The sequence below is a fragment of the Sceloporus occidentalis genome, unplaced genomic scaffold (assembly GCF_023333645.1).
Source record: "Sceloporus occidentalis isolate IW3139 unplaced genomic scaffold, rSceOcc1.0.p SCAF_4, whole genome shotgun sequence".
Classification (NCBI taxonomy): Eukaryota; Metazoa; Chordata; class Lepidosauria; order Squamata; family Phrynosomatidae; genus Sceloporus; species Sceloporus occidentalis.
This window is the reverse complement of record NW_028316984.1, coordinates 105,587,224-105,607,437: the sequence shown is the minus strand read 5'-3', so window position 1 is coordinate 105,607,437 and position 20,214 is coordinate 105,587,224. Positions and strand designations below refer to the sequence as shown.

At 39.2% G+C, this 20,214-nt stretch overlaps 1 protein-coding gene across 3 annotated transcripts in view; it reads right to left on the bottom strand.

Moving 5' to 3' along the window:
• Positions 1–20,214, bottom strand: part of AMPD3 (adenosine monophosphate deaminase 3) — a 62,268-nt gene that overhangs the window by 34,960 nt on the left and 7,094 nt on the right. For all 3 annotated transcript variants that reach the window (XM_089521175.1, XM_089521173.1, XM_089521174.1), the window contains exons 3-7: positions 17,936–18,131; positions 16,397–16,562; positions 14,354–14,573; positions 13,807–13,936; positions 357–551 (exon numbers count right to left, since the gene is read on the bottom strand). In XM_089521175.1, the coding sequence (XP_089377301.1) occupies positions 357–551; positions 13,807–13,936; positions 14,354–14,573; positions 16,397–16,562; positions 17,936–18,131 (907 nt within the window). The remainder of the gene's footprint in view (positions 1–356; positions 552–13,806; positions 13,937–14,353; positions 14,574–16,396; positions 16,563–17,935; positions 18,132–20,214) is intronic.

Here is a 20,214-nt window from a genome sequence, read left to right as displayed (position 1 = left end):
TGAGCTCTGGATTATGACTCAGGAGATCAAGTTTTAAATCCCTGCTTGGCAGTGGACACAGGGCACGCCACACTCTCTCAGCCTCAGAGGAAGGCAAAGGCAACCCTACTGCAGAAATCTAGCAAAGGAAACCTGGTGATAGGTTCACCTTAAGGTCACCAAAAGTTGGAAATGACTTGAAGGCACACAATAACAATGTATCAAAAAAATTGTGGTTCAGAACACGGTAACATAATTCACAAAAGCAACAAATACCTTTTTTGTCCAACATGCACATTCAGCAAAAACTTTGTCCATACATTGACCATTTCCAAAATCCTGATCTTTATTTCCAGTTTGATCTACTGAGTACTTACTGCATGAACATCTAACGAATCTACAGTGAGGTCATAGGGATCCATGTGGAGACTTTCAAACACCTGTTTCAAAGTCATCTTCTTGCCTTTTCTCTCGCCTACTATCCTGTTGGGCTCAGTTTGGTAAGTGTGTTTAATGAACCTCAGCAAATGTTTCTGATTCATACAGGCAGCAGCATGGATATGAGTATCAATCTGAAATCACAAATAAGATTATTCTTATTCATAGGCACCAAACATATTATGTGTGGCTAGGGCTGCCATAATTGTCCACTTTTACCAGGGACAAAATGTAGGACAAATTCAAGACCAAACTGTAGGGCAACTGCAGGACAAAACTCAGCTCAAAATGTAGGACATTTAAGGTCCACCATTTTTCTTCAATGTCCTACATTTTGGGCTGAGTTTTGTCCTGCAGTTGTCCTACAGTTTGGTCTTGAATTTGTTCCACATTTTGTCCCTGGTAAAAGTGGACAATTATGGCAACCCTATGTGTGGCCCTCTCTGGTGTGATTGTGCATTTACAGGTTTCATAATTTATTGTGCCCTGTTCCTATTTCTTGTCTCTCAAAATATCTCAAATGCCATTGAAGGGGGTTAAAATAATAATTATATTATTATTATTATTATTATTATTAGCCCACATCTCCCTGTGGATTGAGGCAAGTTACAATAAAAAGAATAAAATACATTACAATAAACCATAAAATTTCACAATCCTCAACCCACCACAGACATAAAATATAACAATTAATTACAAATTCAAGAAAAGGCAATCAAATTTCAAATTAAAATTAAAATTAGTTAAAACAGATAGGGAGATAGTAGGAAATAGTAATGGGCTGACGGGATTATCTTTTATTTTGGAAGGTCAGTCAGTCAGAGAAGGCAGGAGAAGAATCACAGGAGATAACCACATACAAACCAAATGATAATGGAGAAAAATAGACCAGATCTCCTGCTGTATAGAAGATACCCTAAATGACAGGCAAAGAGATCTATGGTTAACTCAGCCATGATGACTAACATCATACAAAGGGAATCATTTACAGCAACATTACCATATGAATATAAACAGATCCACATGATACTCATAAGCACATGTAAAATGAACCTGTGTATGTAATCATCAAGGCTGATGGGTTACTATTTATGTCTTGCTGCTCTCCTTCTCACTGGGAGCACCAGCCAAAGTACACTTGGCTCCACACATGACACAAATATTATACAAAGCATGTGGGTGGTGTGTTGTTCTTTCTAAAGAGACAGTAAATAGCCAATTCAGTTAGGATTTTAAAAGATGAGCACTCTAAAGACCAGACAATCTTAACCAGCTGTGTAGCTGTGTCACAACAGCCTGACTTGGTAAATTACAGGCAGAATAGACTTTCAGAAATCTTTTTCACACAGATGATTTTATTACAGAATGGAACCATTTTTTTGTTTTGTTTTCTGCCTCAATCCATGACAGTATCTGTTGGTATCACAATGCTCCTCTCCCACTTAATTTGTAAATTTTTACCAGCATTTTTACCCAGGAAGCAACTGTAACAATTTCACATTAAAACCCCCAAAATATTCAGGTAAAGAAAGAAGCACAATTAATGATTTTTTTTCCTGACCAAGCAAAAAATATGCTTGCACAGAAACCTTCATCACATTCACAAGATGCTGCTATGGGGAAGAGGGGAGAATTCCCTTTGGTCCTTATCCAACATCTGGAATTGCATACTGCAGTTCTGTTGGCCTCAGTGCAGAGATCTGAGAATGCAATAACAATGAGCAGTGATCATCTGTGTGGCAGAGAAGCAAGGGCCTTTAAGAAGAATAACAATTCTGCACTTTCTGTTTGTGTGTGTGGCTTTTTTGCATTACATTTTAGTATTCTAATTTAATATTTTATATTATTGAAATAGTTATAAATGTTTTATTCTGTTTGTAAAGTAACATGGACGTGAATGGCACTATAAAAATAAATGATAATAGCAATAACAACAACAACTTAGCAGTAATTGCATCAATTACAGGATAATGTAAACATCATGTCCGATTGTCACATTATCATTCCATGTGCAACTGACCCACCACAAATCTGACACATAGATATCTCAGACACAATGCTTTTTCATGGGATCAGTTAATACAATTATCTGCCAGCTAACATGGGATGAGTAATCATTTTGTAAAAGTATGTGTGAATTAGTCTATAATTTAAGTGTAATACAACCTTCACAAAGCTAGCAAGGTGTAGTAGTTTGAATGTTGGACTAGGAGTCTGGAGACCAGGGTATGTATCCCTGCTCAGCCATGGAAACCCACTGGGTGACCTTGGGCAAGTCACACTCTCTCAGCCTGAGAGGAAGCAAACCCCTTCGGAACAAATCTTGCCAAGAAAACGCTGTGCTGGGTTCTTCTTAGGGTCACTACATTACACTGCCTCAACAGCCTCACTCTTACTAATTAAGAAAGTGTTATATTATAACAATGTGAACTAATGTCACACTTGTTTATATCCGAAGATTATTTTGTTTCTGGAAAATATGGAGTAATGAAAACACCAAAAAAATTTTTAAAATGAAAACACTGAAAGCTATCTTTATGTTTTGAAGGCAACTTTATATTTCATACTATGATTAAAGTATCCGAGGTAGTGTGGGGTGTATTAATAACCTTCCTATTATAATAACCTTCTTAGCAAGGACAACTAACAGCTCCACTACAGCTTGCAAGGTGTCATAGGAGTGAATGTTTTCTATTTTAGAAATAGGCATTACACTTATCATTCCTATGACGTAGTAGTCACAAGAAACTGAACAGAAATAGAATCACACATATAGCAGGCTATGGATACAATCATTATATAGTATAACTCATAATACAGAAAAGAAAAGAAAAGAAAAGAAAAGAAAAGCAGGTTGCCAATCCAGTACGATCCCTTATTAATTTTTGGGAGAAAGCCAAGAAAAGTTAGACTCTGAAACCTTGATCATGTTACAAAACCTGCTGTAATTTATAATTCTACTAATTTGTTCTGTTCTTTTCATGTTATCAAAATAATTTTTACCAGAAGAAAATGCTGCAGACCTGGCTGCCTATAAACTGACAACTGGGAGATTAGTTATGACATCTTTTAATTTTTTCAGTCCTTGTTAGTCAATATTTATTCATAACAGTAACAGCACATGGAGGCTACTATCCTATAATTTATATGCTGAGAATTAAGTCTCAGGAACTCAACAGAACTTAATTCTAAGGAGACATTGTACCTTGGAATGCAAGCCTAAACACAGTTTCAAAGGGGCAAATTACCGGGGGGGGGGGGGGGGCAGAAAGACATAGCTTCCAAACAAACCTGCATAGGATTATACTGTGAAACAAACAAAAAGAAAATTGTCAGATATTTCAAAGTATTTTATTATTATAAGTTTTGGAGGTTTATACTCAGACAAGCATGTCTTTTTTCAAATAAAGAAAATAAAGAAAAAAACGATTAATTATCCAGCCAGTTTCTCAGAAGTGTTCATTTATTTTCCAGTGAATATTTCAGCACATCACTACCTCCCTGGGTGTGTACCCAATAAAATGCTATTCCAGACAGAACAACACATTAAGCTAAAGGTCACAATGACCTGTCAATCTTATCTAAAGGTCACAGTGACCTCTCAATCTTAAAACTAGATGCTAAAGCTCCTGGAGTTTTCCGAAGGTAATAAATGTCATGGAGCTTATTAGTGTTCCATAGCAGACAATTCATTAGCATGCATTTATTATGCACTGTCACAACTTAAAAGCTGAAGGTGAGAAAGTGAATTTGCAAAGCAGTTGACACAGAAAGTCAGACACTGAGACAAGCATCACAGCTCCAGTGTGTGGCTTCAGAACACCCTTTGCTCATGCAGTCAGGGCCTGTTCTTAAGACATGAACGGGGAAAACTGTGAAAGCATGGAAATAACATCTCCTCAATACTAGCTATTTTTAGAGAGAAACCATAACACGCCCCCCCCCATACAAGTCAACAGATATAGTGACGTCTCCATTAGCAGAAGTATTTTTAAAAGCCAAAGTATTTTTCAAAAGGCCAATTTGCCTCCCCCACATCCCTTTGCTGTTCTGAAGAACTCCCACTATTAATTGCAGCACTACAAACTGAATCCTTCCTAAGCACCGTGTTGGTGGACTGGAAAATTACATGTGCTGAAGATATGAAAAGTCTGTGGGGCCTACCATGGTTAGGGTTGCCATAATTCCCTACCTCAAAACCGGGACCTTGTGCAGCAAAATGTAAGACATTTTAAAAAATGGAGGACACACCCAATTAAAGGTAAAACACATAAATATTTTTTTTTAAAAAAAAAAAAAAACATTAAGCTCCCCTCTCAGGCCCTGGGCCTCCCTGCTGCTCATCCACCATCCTCAAAGGGAGGTGGATGTGGCAGTAGAAGGCCTAGCACCCACCCCATACCCAAGCCCCTTTACCTTATCTTCTGGGGCCTCTGCCAAGGCCCCAAGCATGATGCTGCTTCCAGTGCCTCCCCGCTGGTTGAGGTTTCGGCGGAGGCACTGAGCGCAGCACCACCGCCAAGGCCCCCCCAGCGCTGACGGAGGCCTCCCTGGCGCTGGCCTCCTTGGCGCTGGCCTCGCCGAGGCTGGAGGAGCCCGCGGCCAGAGCCCCGACCGCGGAGCCGCCTCCCAGGCCTCGCCGAGGCTGGAGGAGCCTGCGGCCGGAGCCCCGACCGTGGAGCTGCCTCCCAGGCCTCGCTGAGGCCAGAGGAGTGGCCGCAGTAGGCCACAGCAACAACTGCATTGGTGGCAGCGGCGGCCACAAGAGCGGCCAAAGGTGCCGCCACAGTGGCGCCCTAACAAAGCCCAGGGCAGGGGCAACCCGAGACAAAGGCCAAACCGGGGCAGGACTGTGCAGACCGGTCCAAACCCGGGAAAGTCCCGCCCCCCAGCGGGATATGGCAACCCTAGCCATGGTGTGATGTGCATGTGGAGTATACAATATGATGCTCTGATTCTTATCTCTCTCTCTGGTTTGGGCTGCCCTTATCTTCCCCTGGCAGTTGCAGAAGTTTTTAAAAATCAGGCAAACTTTGGGCACTTCACCAGCCATTGAGGATGGGGCTTACTACCGACCGGGTGCTTTACCTATCTCAGTAGCATGTTTCTAAAGCATGTTTTCCACTGTGCATTTAATTTAATTCTGCTTTAATAATTGATGTTGTTTTGTGTTACAATTTTTCATTTATTTAAAATTATTGGGAGCTGATTTCAGTTTTATTTTGGGGGAAATGTGGCTTATCAACTAACTAAATAAATAATGTTCTTTGATTTGTTCATGCACTAATTTCTATCAGTTACTGCTTGAATAACCCAGGAAGCTGTCTCAAAGTGTTCTGGTATCTCTCCTTGCACACTCCAGCAAAGTTAGTGCAGAAGCGTGCAAAGTTAAGAGTCACAGACATTTATGAGTTGCATCTGGAATGTGCAGACACAAAAACTCCTTCCATCTATGGAAGTCTTCCAAATTCTCAGGAAAAAATCATCAGTGTTCATCAGTTCCACCCATTCTATGAAACTCCATTAAACCTTGTCCCAAATCTGCCCCTAAATATTGAGTACTGTGGGAGTGAGGCTGAAGAGAATAAAAATTGCCTCCTACCAATTCTGAGCTGAACTCTGTTCAGGGGAAGCAACTGAAGGTGGGCAGAAACAATAGGTCAAAGTTGATACAGGCCCCATATCTGTGAGGGATACATTCTCAGGTTTATCACAGATAGCGAAAACAATAAATGCTATATTTCTGTCAGAAGTTGACCACAGATGTGCACTAGAGGACCTTCAGATGCCTAGGCAGAACTTTTTTTTCCAGATGCAGGTAAGTGAAACCATGCTTACCTATCCCACAGATACAGGGATTGCACTGTATCAACCATTTTAAATTTATAATCCCAGGAACAGGAAATAAATACTAGAAGAGGACACTAAGAAAGATCCTGAAATCTTTGAAAAACTGTAATGGACTGCAGTGGGTCCCTTTCAACTCCCTCTCTTCTGGTCACTTTCCATCAACTGGGCTGTCATGTTAACTGGCATTTCACATCCTCCTGTCTTCTAATCTTTCCAACACATTAAACAATTTTGACACCTTCCAGCCTATTGATGACAGAGGTAGCATTTGATAGCTTCATGTATGCATTCATACCAAACCTGTCACCAAGATAGATAAACATTCTACATTTAGAACTGTCAGTAATACTTGTGTTACTAAAACTGCCCAAAGCAATCTACTCAGAATTATGATATATGCCTCTGTCGCACTCCTTGGCTGACAGTTTTCCAAGAATATAAATACTCCTGTAAACACTACTAATTTTTTTTACTGTGGGGCATCACATGACATCAGAAAGATAAGACAGTCAATTTACAAGGCAAGGTCCTGCAACCTTCAACTAACTTGAGTTCCCACTGGTTTAAAAGGCAGCAATAGCTTCTTTAATATAGGCTTCATTTAATAAAAATCATACACACACAGACACACACCATTAACAGCCTATTCCATACAAATAGGGCTACTACAATGACAAAAAATGTCAACATCTGTCAAAAATGTCAAAGAACAGGCCACCCCTGTAAATATGATAGTGTGTTAAACACAGCTGGCTATATATGCACATTTTAGTAAGAAGCAAACAAACCCTAGCACATATTTACATCTTTAAATATTTGGGTGATCCAATGCTATTTTAAATATAAAGACAACTGGATAACACTGAGAGATAAAGTAGCATTTTTAGTATTCTTAAATGAAATGCAGATAAGATTCACACACAGTTCTGTAAGTACATTCCGTTATTTTAAGGAAACATGAAATTGGCTTTCACTTGAAATGCCTTCTAGCAATTCTGGTTGCTACCTTAACCACACTTTCCAGGAATGACTTCTTTTCTTACACAAGCATATCATGTCAACAACTGTTCTGAATACAGAAAACCAAGCTGTGTGCTACTATATACAGACTCTGCACTACAACAAATCCCGATTAACACATACTATCCAATATTAAATAATATAAAATTAACATGTGTTTATATTCACTTTAAGCCTCTCCATATAAATATGAGCTCATTTAAGTACTATATTTATTCAAAGACATTGGTGGGATATAGACCGCCATTTAGTACGTATTCTATACGTACTAGGGTTAGGAAGGGGCGGTGCTTCCGCACCCCCCTAACCCTAGTACGTATAGAATACGTACAAGATGGCAGCGCCCTGTTCATACGGGCACCGCCATCTTTACGTATCGGACGCTGTGCATCCGGACGTGTCGCGGCGCCTATGACGTCACGAGTCCGCCCCAGGCGCCTCGCGACGTCATAAAGGCGCCGCAAAAAGAAGCTCCAAAATGGAGCTTCTTTTTTGCTCCGTGCGGGAGCCGCGCGGTTTGGCTGCTGTGGCTCCCTCACGGAGCAAATGGCGCCGGTGGGAGACCGCCTCAAAGCGGCGGTCTATATCCCGCCATAGTCATGTTATTGTGGAAAATCTGTATGCAAAGGGATCTTGTAGCATCTTTGAGGCTACTTGAAAGAAAGAAAGAAGCTGGTAGCATGAACTTTCATAGATTAGTCACTGATTCTAATCTATGAGACTCATGCTACTAGTTTCTTTCTTTCAAGTACAGTATATACTCAACTATAAGTTGAGAAATTTATGCCCCAAAATTGATCCTAAGATTTGGGGTAGACTTATACAAAGGTCATACATCAGTAGTGCCTAGAAGGGTCCTAAAGCAAGCAAGCCTGAACACCATTTCCTTCCCCCTCCAGTTCATTTTGCAAGCCTTTGCTTCCTATCAGAAAACCTTTCCATTTCAATGCACTTATTTCTCTCTCTGGTCTGTGTTTGCAAGCCTTTGCTTCATATGGAAAAAACCTCTCAATTTAAATCCACTTGCATGTCTCTCTGCTCTGTTTTTCAAGCCATTGGCGCGTTACAGACCGCCTAAAAGCCGCAGTATTCCGGCATCACCTGTTGCTGCGTCTGGGAACCGCAGCGGCCAAACTGCACGGTTCCCAGATGCAGCGGAAAAGAAGTGCCAAAATGGCACTTCTTTCTGCGCCCCGGAAGTGGCGCCGCGAGGCGCTACTTGCGCACTCACTGCGTCACTTCCGTCGCGTGACATCCGGACGCTATGCGTCCGCGACGTCAAAATAGCGTCCCCCGTGTGGACGGGCACCGCCATTTTGTACAGACTCAGTCCGTACTAGGGTTGAGGGGCGTCAGGAAGTGACACCCCTTTGTAACCCTAATACGCCCCTTCCTAACCCTAGTACGCAGTATAGGCACATCTATAACGCGCCTTTGCTTCCTATTGAAAATCTCCCCATTTAAATCCACATGCTTCTCTCTCTGGTCCCTTCTGCAAGACCTTGCTTCCTATGGAAAAAACTCCCCATTTAAAACCACTTGCTTCTGACACCAGTCCATTTTGCAAGACCTTGCTTCCTGTGAAAACAACTCTCCATTTAAATCCACTTGCTTCCTTTCTGAATCCAATGTTAAAACCTCTCCTCCAACACATGGGAATCGGTTGGGAGAGGTACAGAGAAGGAGAGACGGAAGTGATATTTCCCCCTTTCTATCCTTCCTTATAGCCCTCTAAGTTTTACCCTCAACTTATCCACGGGTCATCTCAAAATCCAGGATTTTGACCCTGAAACCTTCCCTTGACTTATACAGTGGACCCTTGTTATACGCTGGGGTTTGGTTCCAAGATCCCCCGTGTATAACAAAATCTGTGCATGCTCAAGTCCCATTACATATAATGACATAGCAAAGTGGTGTCCCTTATAAAAAATGGAAAATCAAGGTAAATTTATACTTTTTTGGAACATTTTCAAACCATGTATGCTGGAATCCGTGTATAAAAAATCCGTGTATAAGAAGGGCCGACTGTACATGAGGTCAACTTGCACACAAGTATATACGGTAGTCTCAAAGGTGCTACAAGATCCCTTTACTTACTGTATTTATGTTCCACCTTTCTTTTTTAAATGTGCTTAGCATTCCACAGTATTCAGAACACTTTACTAGTGTGATATCTAAGAAATGTATTAGCATATGTACACTACGTATGAAAAGCTCAGAAAGTTTAGAAGTTACACTTTGCTTTACTTCCCAGTGTGTCAGTCCCTGCTATCTTCCAGTCACCCTTATCCACTATATGCACTACTGTTGTGGACAGATAATATGCAAATTAGTTCAGGACATGCAACATGTTTTTTTGGTTTAGGGCTCTGTGGCAATTAGATAATAGCTGGAATGCAAACTCTTAAACTAGTATATGATATTAGAAAGGCTTACACAAACCTTTATATATTTTATAAATGACACTATAAATTCACAAACAAGTAGTAGAGCAGAATAAACAGTAACAAGCAACTTTGACCACTGGTAATGTTATTTTTCTTTAAAATGCAATGTAGCAACAACAAGAGCTTGTTCTAACTGTCAGTCCAAATACATATTAAATGTTGTCAAAGGAAGCATCCTATCACTCAGCTTGCTATTTATTATACAGCAACACAACATTTCTGTTATCCTTCTGTTATGAAGTGAGGCCACTCAGCCAAATGCAGAGATAATAGGAGTTAATTAATAAGAAAACCCACAAATAGGGATACAGAAACTCACAATTAATTGACTGTCCAATTTGAAACTCACAATTAATTTTATGAGTATGCATGTTACTCCTTTTCTTGTCAACAAACCTCTTTCTCTTGTCACCCTTTTCTACTCCTTTCTATCCCTCCACCCTCTTCCTTTCCACCCAGAAGGCTATTGGGGAAAGGACAGAATGCTTATAGAGTCCTGAATGTAACATCTGCAAAATCTGAAATTATGCAGATCTGAAATAAAATCTGAGGGGTTGTCTATAGGCTTCACACAGCTCTGGGGCCACAGGTTGCCACCTTGATGTACACAGTTGACTAAATTCTTTCCCCCTCCTCTCCTTGCTGTTTTATAGATAGATTTTATACAGCACTGACTTGTATATTTGGTACTGTTATACCTTAATCTTAATTTCTTATTGTGTGAACCACCTTCTAAAGACTTGGCCCTAAAAGGAGAAAAATAATCTGATGAGAATGATGATCATCAACACCATTACTACTGTTTTTTCTTAGTATCACTGCTTACCAATGGACATACACATGCGACTAAGAATCTGACAGAGAGGTTGGCTTCTTAATAATACCTCCATACAGAGAATAATGTGAATGACTCAGCTCTGTTTACCTCCTTGTTATTTCTGGTCTTGGTACTTACAGTGTCTCACTTCTTTTTTTGCCTCATATCATACACTACTGTTATTTTTACAAAAATCAATACAGTGGGCACTTGGTATCCACTGGGGTTTGGTCCCAGGACCCCCTATGGATACCAAAATCCATGAATGTACAAGTCCCACTATATATATAATGGCATAGTAAAATTGTGTCGCTTAATAAAATAGCAAAATCAAGGTTTGCTTTCTGGAATGTATATCTTTTTGGAATATTTTCAAGCCATAGACGGTTAAATCTGTGGATAAGGAATCCTAGGGTATTGAGGCCAACTGTATACTGTTATCAAAATAAAATATCTGAATATTTTGAATAATATTCAAAATCTGCCAATAGCCCCTGGTTTACTTTGTTGTCTTTTATTATTTCTAGATGTTTTTAGATGACAATGCTCACAATCTCTCATCACTAGGTACTTTAGCTAGAGCTGACAGGGGTTGAAGGCCAAAAGTATCTAGAGATCTACAGTTATCCATCCATTTTTAAAAAAAATGAAAATAAATTGTTCCTCTAATTTATGGTTTGCAGAAGGGTTTGTTTTTGTTTTTAAAGCTCACATTTTGCATGTGCTATAATGACTATAGACTATAATTGCTGTACAAAGAAGTCAGCATATAATGGGACATTGTTGTCAATTCTTTGTATTTGTATTAACTATTTTTTCAAAAAAACTCAATTTGGACAAACATGGTATCACAGAGTAAAGTAAAGTCATTTGCTTCAGCTCTGTAATTATGCTTTCAGCTCTCTTTAAAACATGTGCAGTCAGAGAAAATAGTATGAACCTTAAATAATAGTTAAGCAGGTTTGTAAGTATTTTAATGTTGAGCTTGTGCTACACTTTGGGTGTTGAGAATTTTTGTGCATGCCAAACCTTTATCAAGGTTGTAGAAGCCAGAGTAATTCTAGGAAGGAAGTTGTTTATGCCATCCCGGCCTAAGCAAGGTCATTGTGCCCCTACAGCATATATATAATGTTTTTGCCTGTCATCCTGAGTCTGTTCATGACCAGTACCCATGAAAGTACATAACACACCAGCTGCCATTTTTGAAAACAGATACCCAGAAGGCACAGAATTCCTTTGGCAGCACTAGAAACCTAGAGGCAGTGTGTTACAGTGATTTGAGTGCTGGCCTAGTTGGGAGAGCAGAGTTCAGATTCCCACTCAGCCATGGAAAACTACTGGGTGATCTTAGGAAAGTTACACTCTCTCAGCCTGAAAGAAGAGCAAGGGCAAATCCCATCTGAACAAATTCTGTCAATAAAGCCCTGTAACAGGATCGTCCTAGGATCACCATAATTCAGAAATGACTTGAAGGCACACAACAAGAAATCTAAGCTAATACAGACGGCCCAGATCTTTTCATTTACTACTCATTGTTTAATGTTTATTCACTGTTGTTAAAAAAAAATTAAGCTAGTATCTTCCCCTCTATTATTCCAGTTTCATCTCTCATCTCACCACTGTCAATTCCATTATTGTTTTGCCATATGTACACCCTACCCTTTCCCCCCAAGGATATGAATTCACTTTTTTGTGGCTCTTCCTTGCTTGAAATTTCTCCTCCATTTTCTTTTCCACATTAAGAAGTATTTTAATAGAAAAGAATGGCCATAACCATTATATAGTCTTTCTTCTCCAACTTCTCTGATCCTGATCATATCTTTGTATGACTGGATTTCAATTTAAAAACTTATTGGGGTACCATTTTAATGTGTTTCCCACAAAACTTCTAAGAGCTATGCAGAAATTTGAACTTGTATTCCCCCCCCCCCCCCCCATGTCTTAGTCCCACATTCTATTCACTGATTTTTCTATAGCTTGGCCATTTTCAATATAGTTTTAATGGTCTTGTATTTCTTTCTATATAAAAAAAAGCTCTCATATCTATTCTAAATTCATTCTATTAAAGAAGCAAATAACTATTATCCAAATACCAATTTATGAGGTTTATAAGTAGGAACACAGCTAATAGCTAGTTGCCTTTTTTGGCAAAACGTGCCCAGACAACATTAGTAATTGTCCCTCTAAGTTTGAAGGACATTCTCTGCCAAGGCATAATCACATGACTGAACATAAAGAAGGTGCCAATGAGCATGATTCATCAAGCCATTATTTTGCATGCTGAAAGTTACACAGGCACAGTCATGTGTTTTGTCTTATTCCACTCTATTCCAATATATACACGTCCTTCCTCCACTACCAAAATTTTTAAAAAATCTATGTGTACTGGAGTGAAATATAAATCTGTTAAATTAGTAGGTACTCATCTGATTCCCTAATCAAATATGGTCACACTGTAAAATTATATATTAATTATGTAGGTTGTTCCAGTTTAGCAATAACTGCCTTAAAAAGAAAGAAAGTGAGAGAGACTGCCAGTTTCTGCTCAACACATTATTTCCACATTAAAACTTCTGAAATATATAATGCATACATGCACACACAAGTACGCACACACACACACACAACTTTGTTTGAATTATAAACTTTGGCCCTGTACAGACCAGCAAAAAACGCCGGCCTGTGGGCAGAGTCACAGCATAGCAGCCGCACGCTCGATGCTGTGACCCTGCCCCCATGGCACCATTTTGGCACGTGCCCATTTACCCGGCACGCACCATGATGACACCACTCTGGCACTGCATCTACATGATCCCTTTCCGGGACTGAAAAATAAGCCTGCCATTTGCAGGTTCTTTTTGCACCAGGTTGGGGGCATGGTATGTGGTTGGGGGTGTGGTATGCGGTTTCCACATCCCCAATTCAATGCTTCCAGGGGCGGCATATAGCTGCCCCTTACGGGCTCTCCATACAGCCCCAGCGTTTGGATTAGAAACACTGTTAGTGTTAGAAACACCATTAGTCAACACTGTGATGTGACAAAAAAAAGCCAATGCAATTCTAGGCTGCTTCAACAGGATTTTAGTAGCCAGACTGGGAAGTCATAATATCATTCTGCTTTGGTCAGATCTCACCTGGAATATTGTGCCCAGCTTTTGGCACCAAAAGTCAACAAGGATATTGACAGGCTACAACATCATCAAATGAGGAGTGACCACAGGATTTTGACCAATACTTTACCTATTTCACACTTACCTTTCTCACATTGTAAAAATCCCGATGGGGGTTACTCTTCAATTCTTTAAGTTCAGACATTTCATTTAACATCTCATGTAAACCAAATTTAGATTCTAGAAAGTTCAGCCGCTTGTGGCAGTATGTTTTCCTGTGCAGAGAGAAGTGTTACACTGTAACTATAGTCCCAAAGCTCATAGACAAGTTAACATTATTTCACTATTCTTTACGTTTTTTCACAAAAATGAAGGAAATGTTCAGATTCATTCAAACAAAAAATACAGCATTGGAGGTTGAGTAGCATATGAGTAGCAACAGTAATTTAAATACTGTTGCTACTCATATGGTATATATTGTATAACATTTCAATTATTAATCACCTCAGGGCTGAAGTCAAACTGCTAGAGAATAAATTGTACTAACTGAACTCAGCAGGGTCTACTTTTAATCTAAGTACATCCTAGAACCGGAAAGAGTGGAAACAGTTTGCACATTAGCAGCACAGCAAGTGGTAAAGTATGCAACACCTTAATGCAACAGAATTCTTAAAGTTAAAACAAAGCCATACGTTGGACCATCTGCAATGAGAGCCAGCACATGACTGAAGCTGAGAGTATATGTCTGGAGATCAGGATAAGGCAAACTCCGGGGCTCATCAAGTTCCATCATTTCTTTGTTCTCATAAACTAAGAAAATGCCTTCCTTCATTTTTACAACATAATCCAAATTTCCTGGAGAATTATCAAGATTATAAGGATCTTGCAGTTCTTTGGGTGGTGGATGGAAATCTGTAAAACAAAAATATTAAATTATTTTGACCAATATTCTTCTTAAGCACAGAATACCAATGAAAAAAATAAATGCACTACATAGCAACCCTATTAAAATCATTACATTTAAAGTACAATATTATTTTATTTAACTGAATTTAACACCACACAATCAGAATAGCTTTGAACTTGCACAGTCAGACCTTGGTATCCACAGGGGATCTGTTCTGGACCACCCCACAGATACCTAAAATCATGGGCCCTTAAGTCTAGTTTTCCCTAATTATTATTATTATTACGTTTATTTATATAGTGCCATAGGCTTTACATAGCGCTTAATGGCATCATAAAGCATGCTTGCCATCTGCAAATGCTGAAATCTGCAGGTGGCAAGTCCACATATACAGAGGCTCCACTGTATTCCAAAAAGCTCTGCACTTTGCTCTGAAACTCATATAGATTTCAGGCACTATTTTAAAAATTAATATTAAAAGCAGTTACAGCAGGAATTTATTATTACACTTACTAGAGTTTCACATCTGTTACACATCTGTAACTGATTCTATTCATGGCCCCTATGTATTTATGATTATGGCACTATTGCCATAATTGTAAAAGTCCCCAAATCCTGCTTTACCAGGCAGCTGCTGCTGCAAGTAACAAAGGTGTGGTCTCCTATTGATTGGAATGCAGCATACAGACATTTCCACCTCCTCCTGCCAGCACTCTCCATTTGGAGAGGAAATGTAACAGGGATCCTGCTTCTGATTGTCATACTGGATATCACTGGAGGAAAGGAAGAGTGGAAACATCAGTATATAGTGCTGTGATCAACAGGAGAACAGATCTCCATTGCTCGCAGTGGCTGCTCTGTAATAGAGCAAGATGGAGAGAGAGATTGGGCTGATCTCAGATCTTGGCCCTATACATTTTCACACTAATACAGTACATATCTCCATATTTGCTTGTAATATGAACAGAAAGTCTGTTTTCTGAAATGAAATTATTGAGTGTGTGAGAGAGACAATTATTGTGTGTGTGAGAAAGTCTGGGCCTCCCTAGTCTCTCATCCCCCTTGAGCAACTCTCATGCCCCACCATCTGAGAACCACTGCTATAAATTGTATGTGTCTTATACCACTAAAACTGTGAAGTACAGAAAGGAATACACTTTTCCATCTCTATAATCCTTTAGCTGAGATCCTACATTGTCTTAGTATAATATAAGTATCTGTCAGTGGAACTGACCTATGTTAGCACCATGCAGCCCCTATATTAAGGGTCACCATAGTGCAAGATATGAAAAACAATAAAGCTCTTATCTCACTGCACAATGCACAGATTCAATGATAACTGACACCCTATTCTAGGTGTATTATTATGCATCTGCAACAATTCTGCATGCATAACTCCACTACCACCATCCAAAAAATGTGTTGTCCAAAAAAGTCACATCGCATAAGCAGCACAACTTATTCCTGCATATGCTGTCAACAAGATTCTGGGCCTTTCAAAACTTCAAAAGGATAATTATCTTTGTAGCCCAGCTCCTTAAGAACAAAAGTGAAACAAAGTGGAGGTCTTTAAACAGAGGCTGGATGGCCACCTGCTGGGGATACTTTGATTGAGAGTTCCTGCATGGCAGGGGGTTGGACTGGATGGCCCTCGTGGTCTCTTCCAACTCTACGATTCTATGATTCTACTACAATGAAACAAATTTAAAAGCTGAAATAAATGCTATAGCCTGAATACTGACCAAGAGGACATACCAGGAACATATGTAAAGAAACCTTTGTGTTGTCTTAGACCAAAAAAACGTTTTTAAAACTGTAGCTCATTTACCTGGGAGTACCTCATCTTCGATTTTCCATTTTTCATTTTGCATTGTGCATAAATATCGTGCTGTAGTTCTTGGAAAGCGGTGGTATGCAAGGCGGCAATATTGTTCCCGAATAAGCAGAGCTTTTGCTAAATTCCTGGCAGCCTGTTCATAATCATCAACACTAACCTGATGGAGAAAATCATATAATTAATCACTGAAGATTTTTTAAAAAGAAAAAAAGAAAGGAAAGCTACCATAGCCCACGATCCTAAGCACATTTACTCGAAGTATACCCCACTGCTGACTGAGACCCCTTTCACACTGCACAGTTATAGCACTTGATAGCACTTTAACAGCAATTTTGGCTGCCTCCTATAAAATCCTGGGATTTTATAGCATTCAGAAGGTACAGCTAGTGCAAAATATACCAGTCAGACTGTTATCAGGTGCACTATTTATTTATTTTTTAAAAATTTATTTTTAATTAAACAAATCAAATTTTAAAATTTACATCCAAAATTCACATTTAGATCAATTTGTACATCAAATACAATACCATAGTATCAACATAAAAATACAGAAAACAAATGGGAATATATATATGTGTGTGTGTATGTGTATACGCCTAAGTATATAAAAACAAAAGCAAAGAAATATAACAAGGGTGAGGGCAATTCCCGGATGACAGAAATTTCTTAAATTTCTTAAATTAATGTATTCTGGCTATCAACCTTCTTAGTTTTGTGTTTGAACACAATTCTTATTCCTAATTTTCTCTTTCAAATCTTATCCTCTCTCTGTACTTTCCGTACTATAATTCCTTTTCCAAAAACCTTCTCTTCTCTCCATTCTTCCATTCTAACATTCTCCTTCTTTACATCCATCCTTTTCTAAACTTTTCTCTTCCCATCTCAATATCCTTCTTTAGACCATTCCACACTTACTACATTCACTCACCCTCTTCTACTTTCTTATCTCTCTTTATCTACTAAACACTTCCCTTCCTACATTTTTCTTCTTCATTCATATCAGGTGCACTATTTAGAGACCACATAAACCAGCCTTGTATCAACTACATTGGCTTCTGATTTGCTTCAAAACTAAATTAAAGGTGCTTATTATAATATACTGAGCACTGAGAAGAGTGGAACTGAGACATCTGAAAGACTGGCTCCTCTCATATGAATCTGCCCGGAATTTGAGATCTTCAAGCAAGACAGGGCTTTCTTAGCAGCAGCACCAACAGCAGATGTTGATCTCTCTCCCAAGAGCAATCAAACTGGTTTCATCCCTTTTGAGCCTCCTCTGGACAGACAAGACAGCACTGTTTTGTATGGCCTCCCTAATATCAGCTTTGAGGGCTGTTTTAATTATGTGTCTGTTTTAAAACTTGTGGTCCAAGAGGTGATAAACAAACAAACAAAACATATAGGTTCCACGAAATGGAGTCTATATTCAAATATAGGCATCATGAAACATTAGCTCATTTTCCTCTTTAAGAAATAAATAATGGAACACCAACTCCTTAAGAAATAAATAATGGAACACCAACTCCTTACCCCAGCACAGTAATCCCCACTTATTGCAACTCTTTGAAATTCTGGCACATCATACGTCCCTTGGGTGGGCTGAAGAGCACCTGGAAGAACTGGAGTAGGAGGAGACACAGCTGGAGTGGCTGATGGAGGTTTCCATTCCTGCGGTGGAATTTGTAATGACAAGGACTGGGATCGAATCATCTTGAAACTTTTCTTCCTAGGTATCCATAGCATACAATATTTAAGTGAACCAGACACTTATCTGGGGCAACAAAAAGAATCTGCTCTAGAAAACCATCTACAGAATGACACAGGACTGATACAGACAGCCAAAATAAAGCGGCTTCGAGTCACTTTGGAGGTATGCTGTTTCAGTGATACATGCATCCTAAGAGTCCAGAAGCCGCACCAAAGCCACGCTCCAGTCCTAAGGACTGGAGTGCAGCTTTGGTACGGCTTCCAGACTCTTAGGACAAATGCATCATTGAAACACCATACCTCCAAAGTGACTTGAAGCAGCTTTATTTTGGCTGTCTGTATAGGGCCACAGTTTTCTTTATTTGGATCCTGTCTTTCTAGTTTGCAGATATTACATGGACCAACTTGTAACACTTAACAAAATTGACACACAAGTAATACTATTGAAATGTGAGTTTATTATTCTATACCACAAATTGGTTGTTATGTATAATGTTTGTATTTAGGTAGCTGATGAAATCTTCACGGATGAAACAGATACTATAATTCTTGGGGTCTTTCTTTCTAGTCCTGTTCTCTCTTCCACCATTCATTAATCAACACTTCATATCTACTTCATGGAATGTTTAGCATTCAGGAACTTGGGGTTTTTTCCACCAATTTATGACTTTCTAAGAATCTACGTTTGATGTAAAAACCTCTGGACTTTCCCAGGACATTTGAGTAACTTGGAATTTCAGCTGGGTATTTTCCCTATAGATTCTATGAAGCATTAGTTCTATGCATTTTTATATCTTTGCAATATTATATTTTGATGCATGCCATTTGTTCCTGGTATATATAATGGGTATATATAGTTATTTCTTTTATATGATTGCATTGTAATATTGTTTATGTAACATTACACAATCACATATTATTCTACATTGTATACCTGTTTTTGTCTAGTATACTTCTAAGTCATCAAGTAAGCAACATTATCTGAAACAATATCCCAATCAGAGTTCCTAGGTCCCAATCAGTAATTTTGTGCTCAACTTGTTGGTTGTCAGGGCATATGATCGGCAATACACATAGCAAATAACCAATTGTGTAATGGGAAGATGTTAGTTTCCCACTACTATAGGGCTGCATTCATAGATCATTATACTGTGAGTTGAAGCAGACATGGTTTGACATTCACACATGGTTCGAGAGATTAGCATGTTGGCAGGTTCTGCTTAAATATGCACCTTGTGTAGCAGGCAACAAGAGCAAAATGGCATATGTTGGAGGATCATTTGAGAAAGGGGAAGAAGAGGGAAAAAACCCAACTAAGCCCTGTCACATCAACTGAATGGACCTTAACGTCTGTGAGGATGGAGCCTAGTTTGGTCTCTACTGAGCATCTCTTTTCTAAATGACATACCATAAAATCATACATGATGGTTTAATTAAAGATAACATTCTTGATTTGAAGACTGGGTAAAATCTAATGGAGAAATAGTAAGGGGAATCAACATTTTGGAAAACAAAGCTACATAATAGATCACCCTGTACAAGGTCTGTAAACTCTTGCTTTAAATAAAATTGCAAAACAGACCTTAAGAAGCATGTGAAAGTTGCATTTCTGAAATATCTGCTTGTTTTAACAGTCTCTGGACCTTGCACCAAAATAAAAAGCAAAAATTGTACTACAAGAAAAGATATGTAACATAATATCATGTTAAGCTGCAAAAGCAGTGATCTAAATCTCATGAATGAAAATGATTTTGTTATCAATTCAAGCAAGAGGCTTGAATGAGACAACACTTGGATGGAAATTTTACTCTGCCTATCCTTAAGCTTCAGGAATGCTGTACCACATGTGATGCTCTCCAGAATACAACTAAGGGGCAAAACAGATGGCCCTCATAGACTGGAGTCCTGCCACCCTTTTCAGCAATGGATTGGGACCATGGCAACCGCATGCCGCAGCCCACATCTGGCACTTTGCTGGTTCTAAAAGAAACAGAAAAATACCACTCCTTTTAGAGCCAGCGAAAAGGTGTCCTTGCCGCCACCACGGCATTTTTCAGCTCTCCTTTCGGCATGCATCATATAAACACCATGCCAAAGGAGCG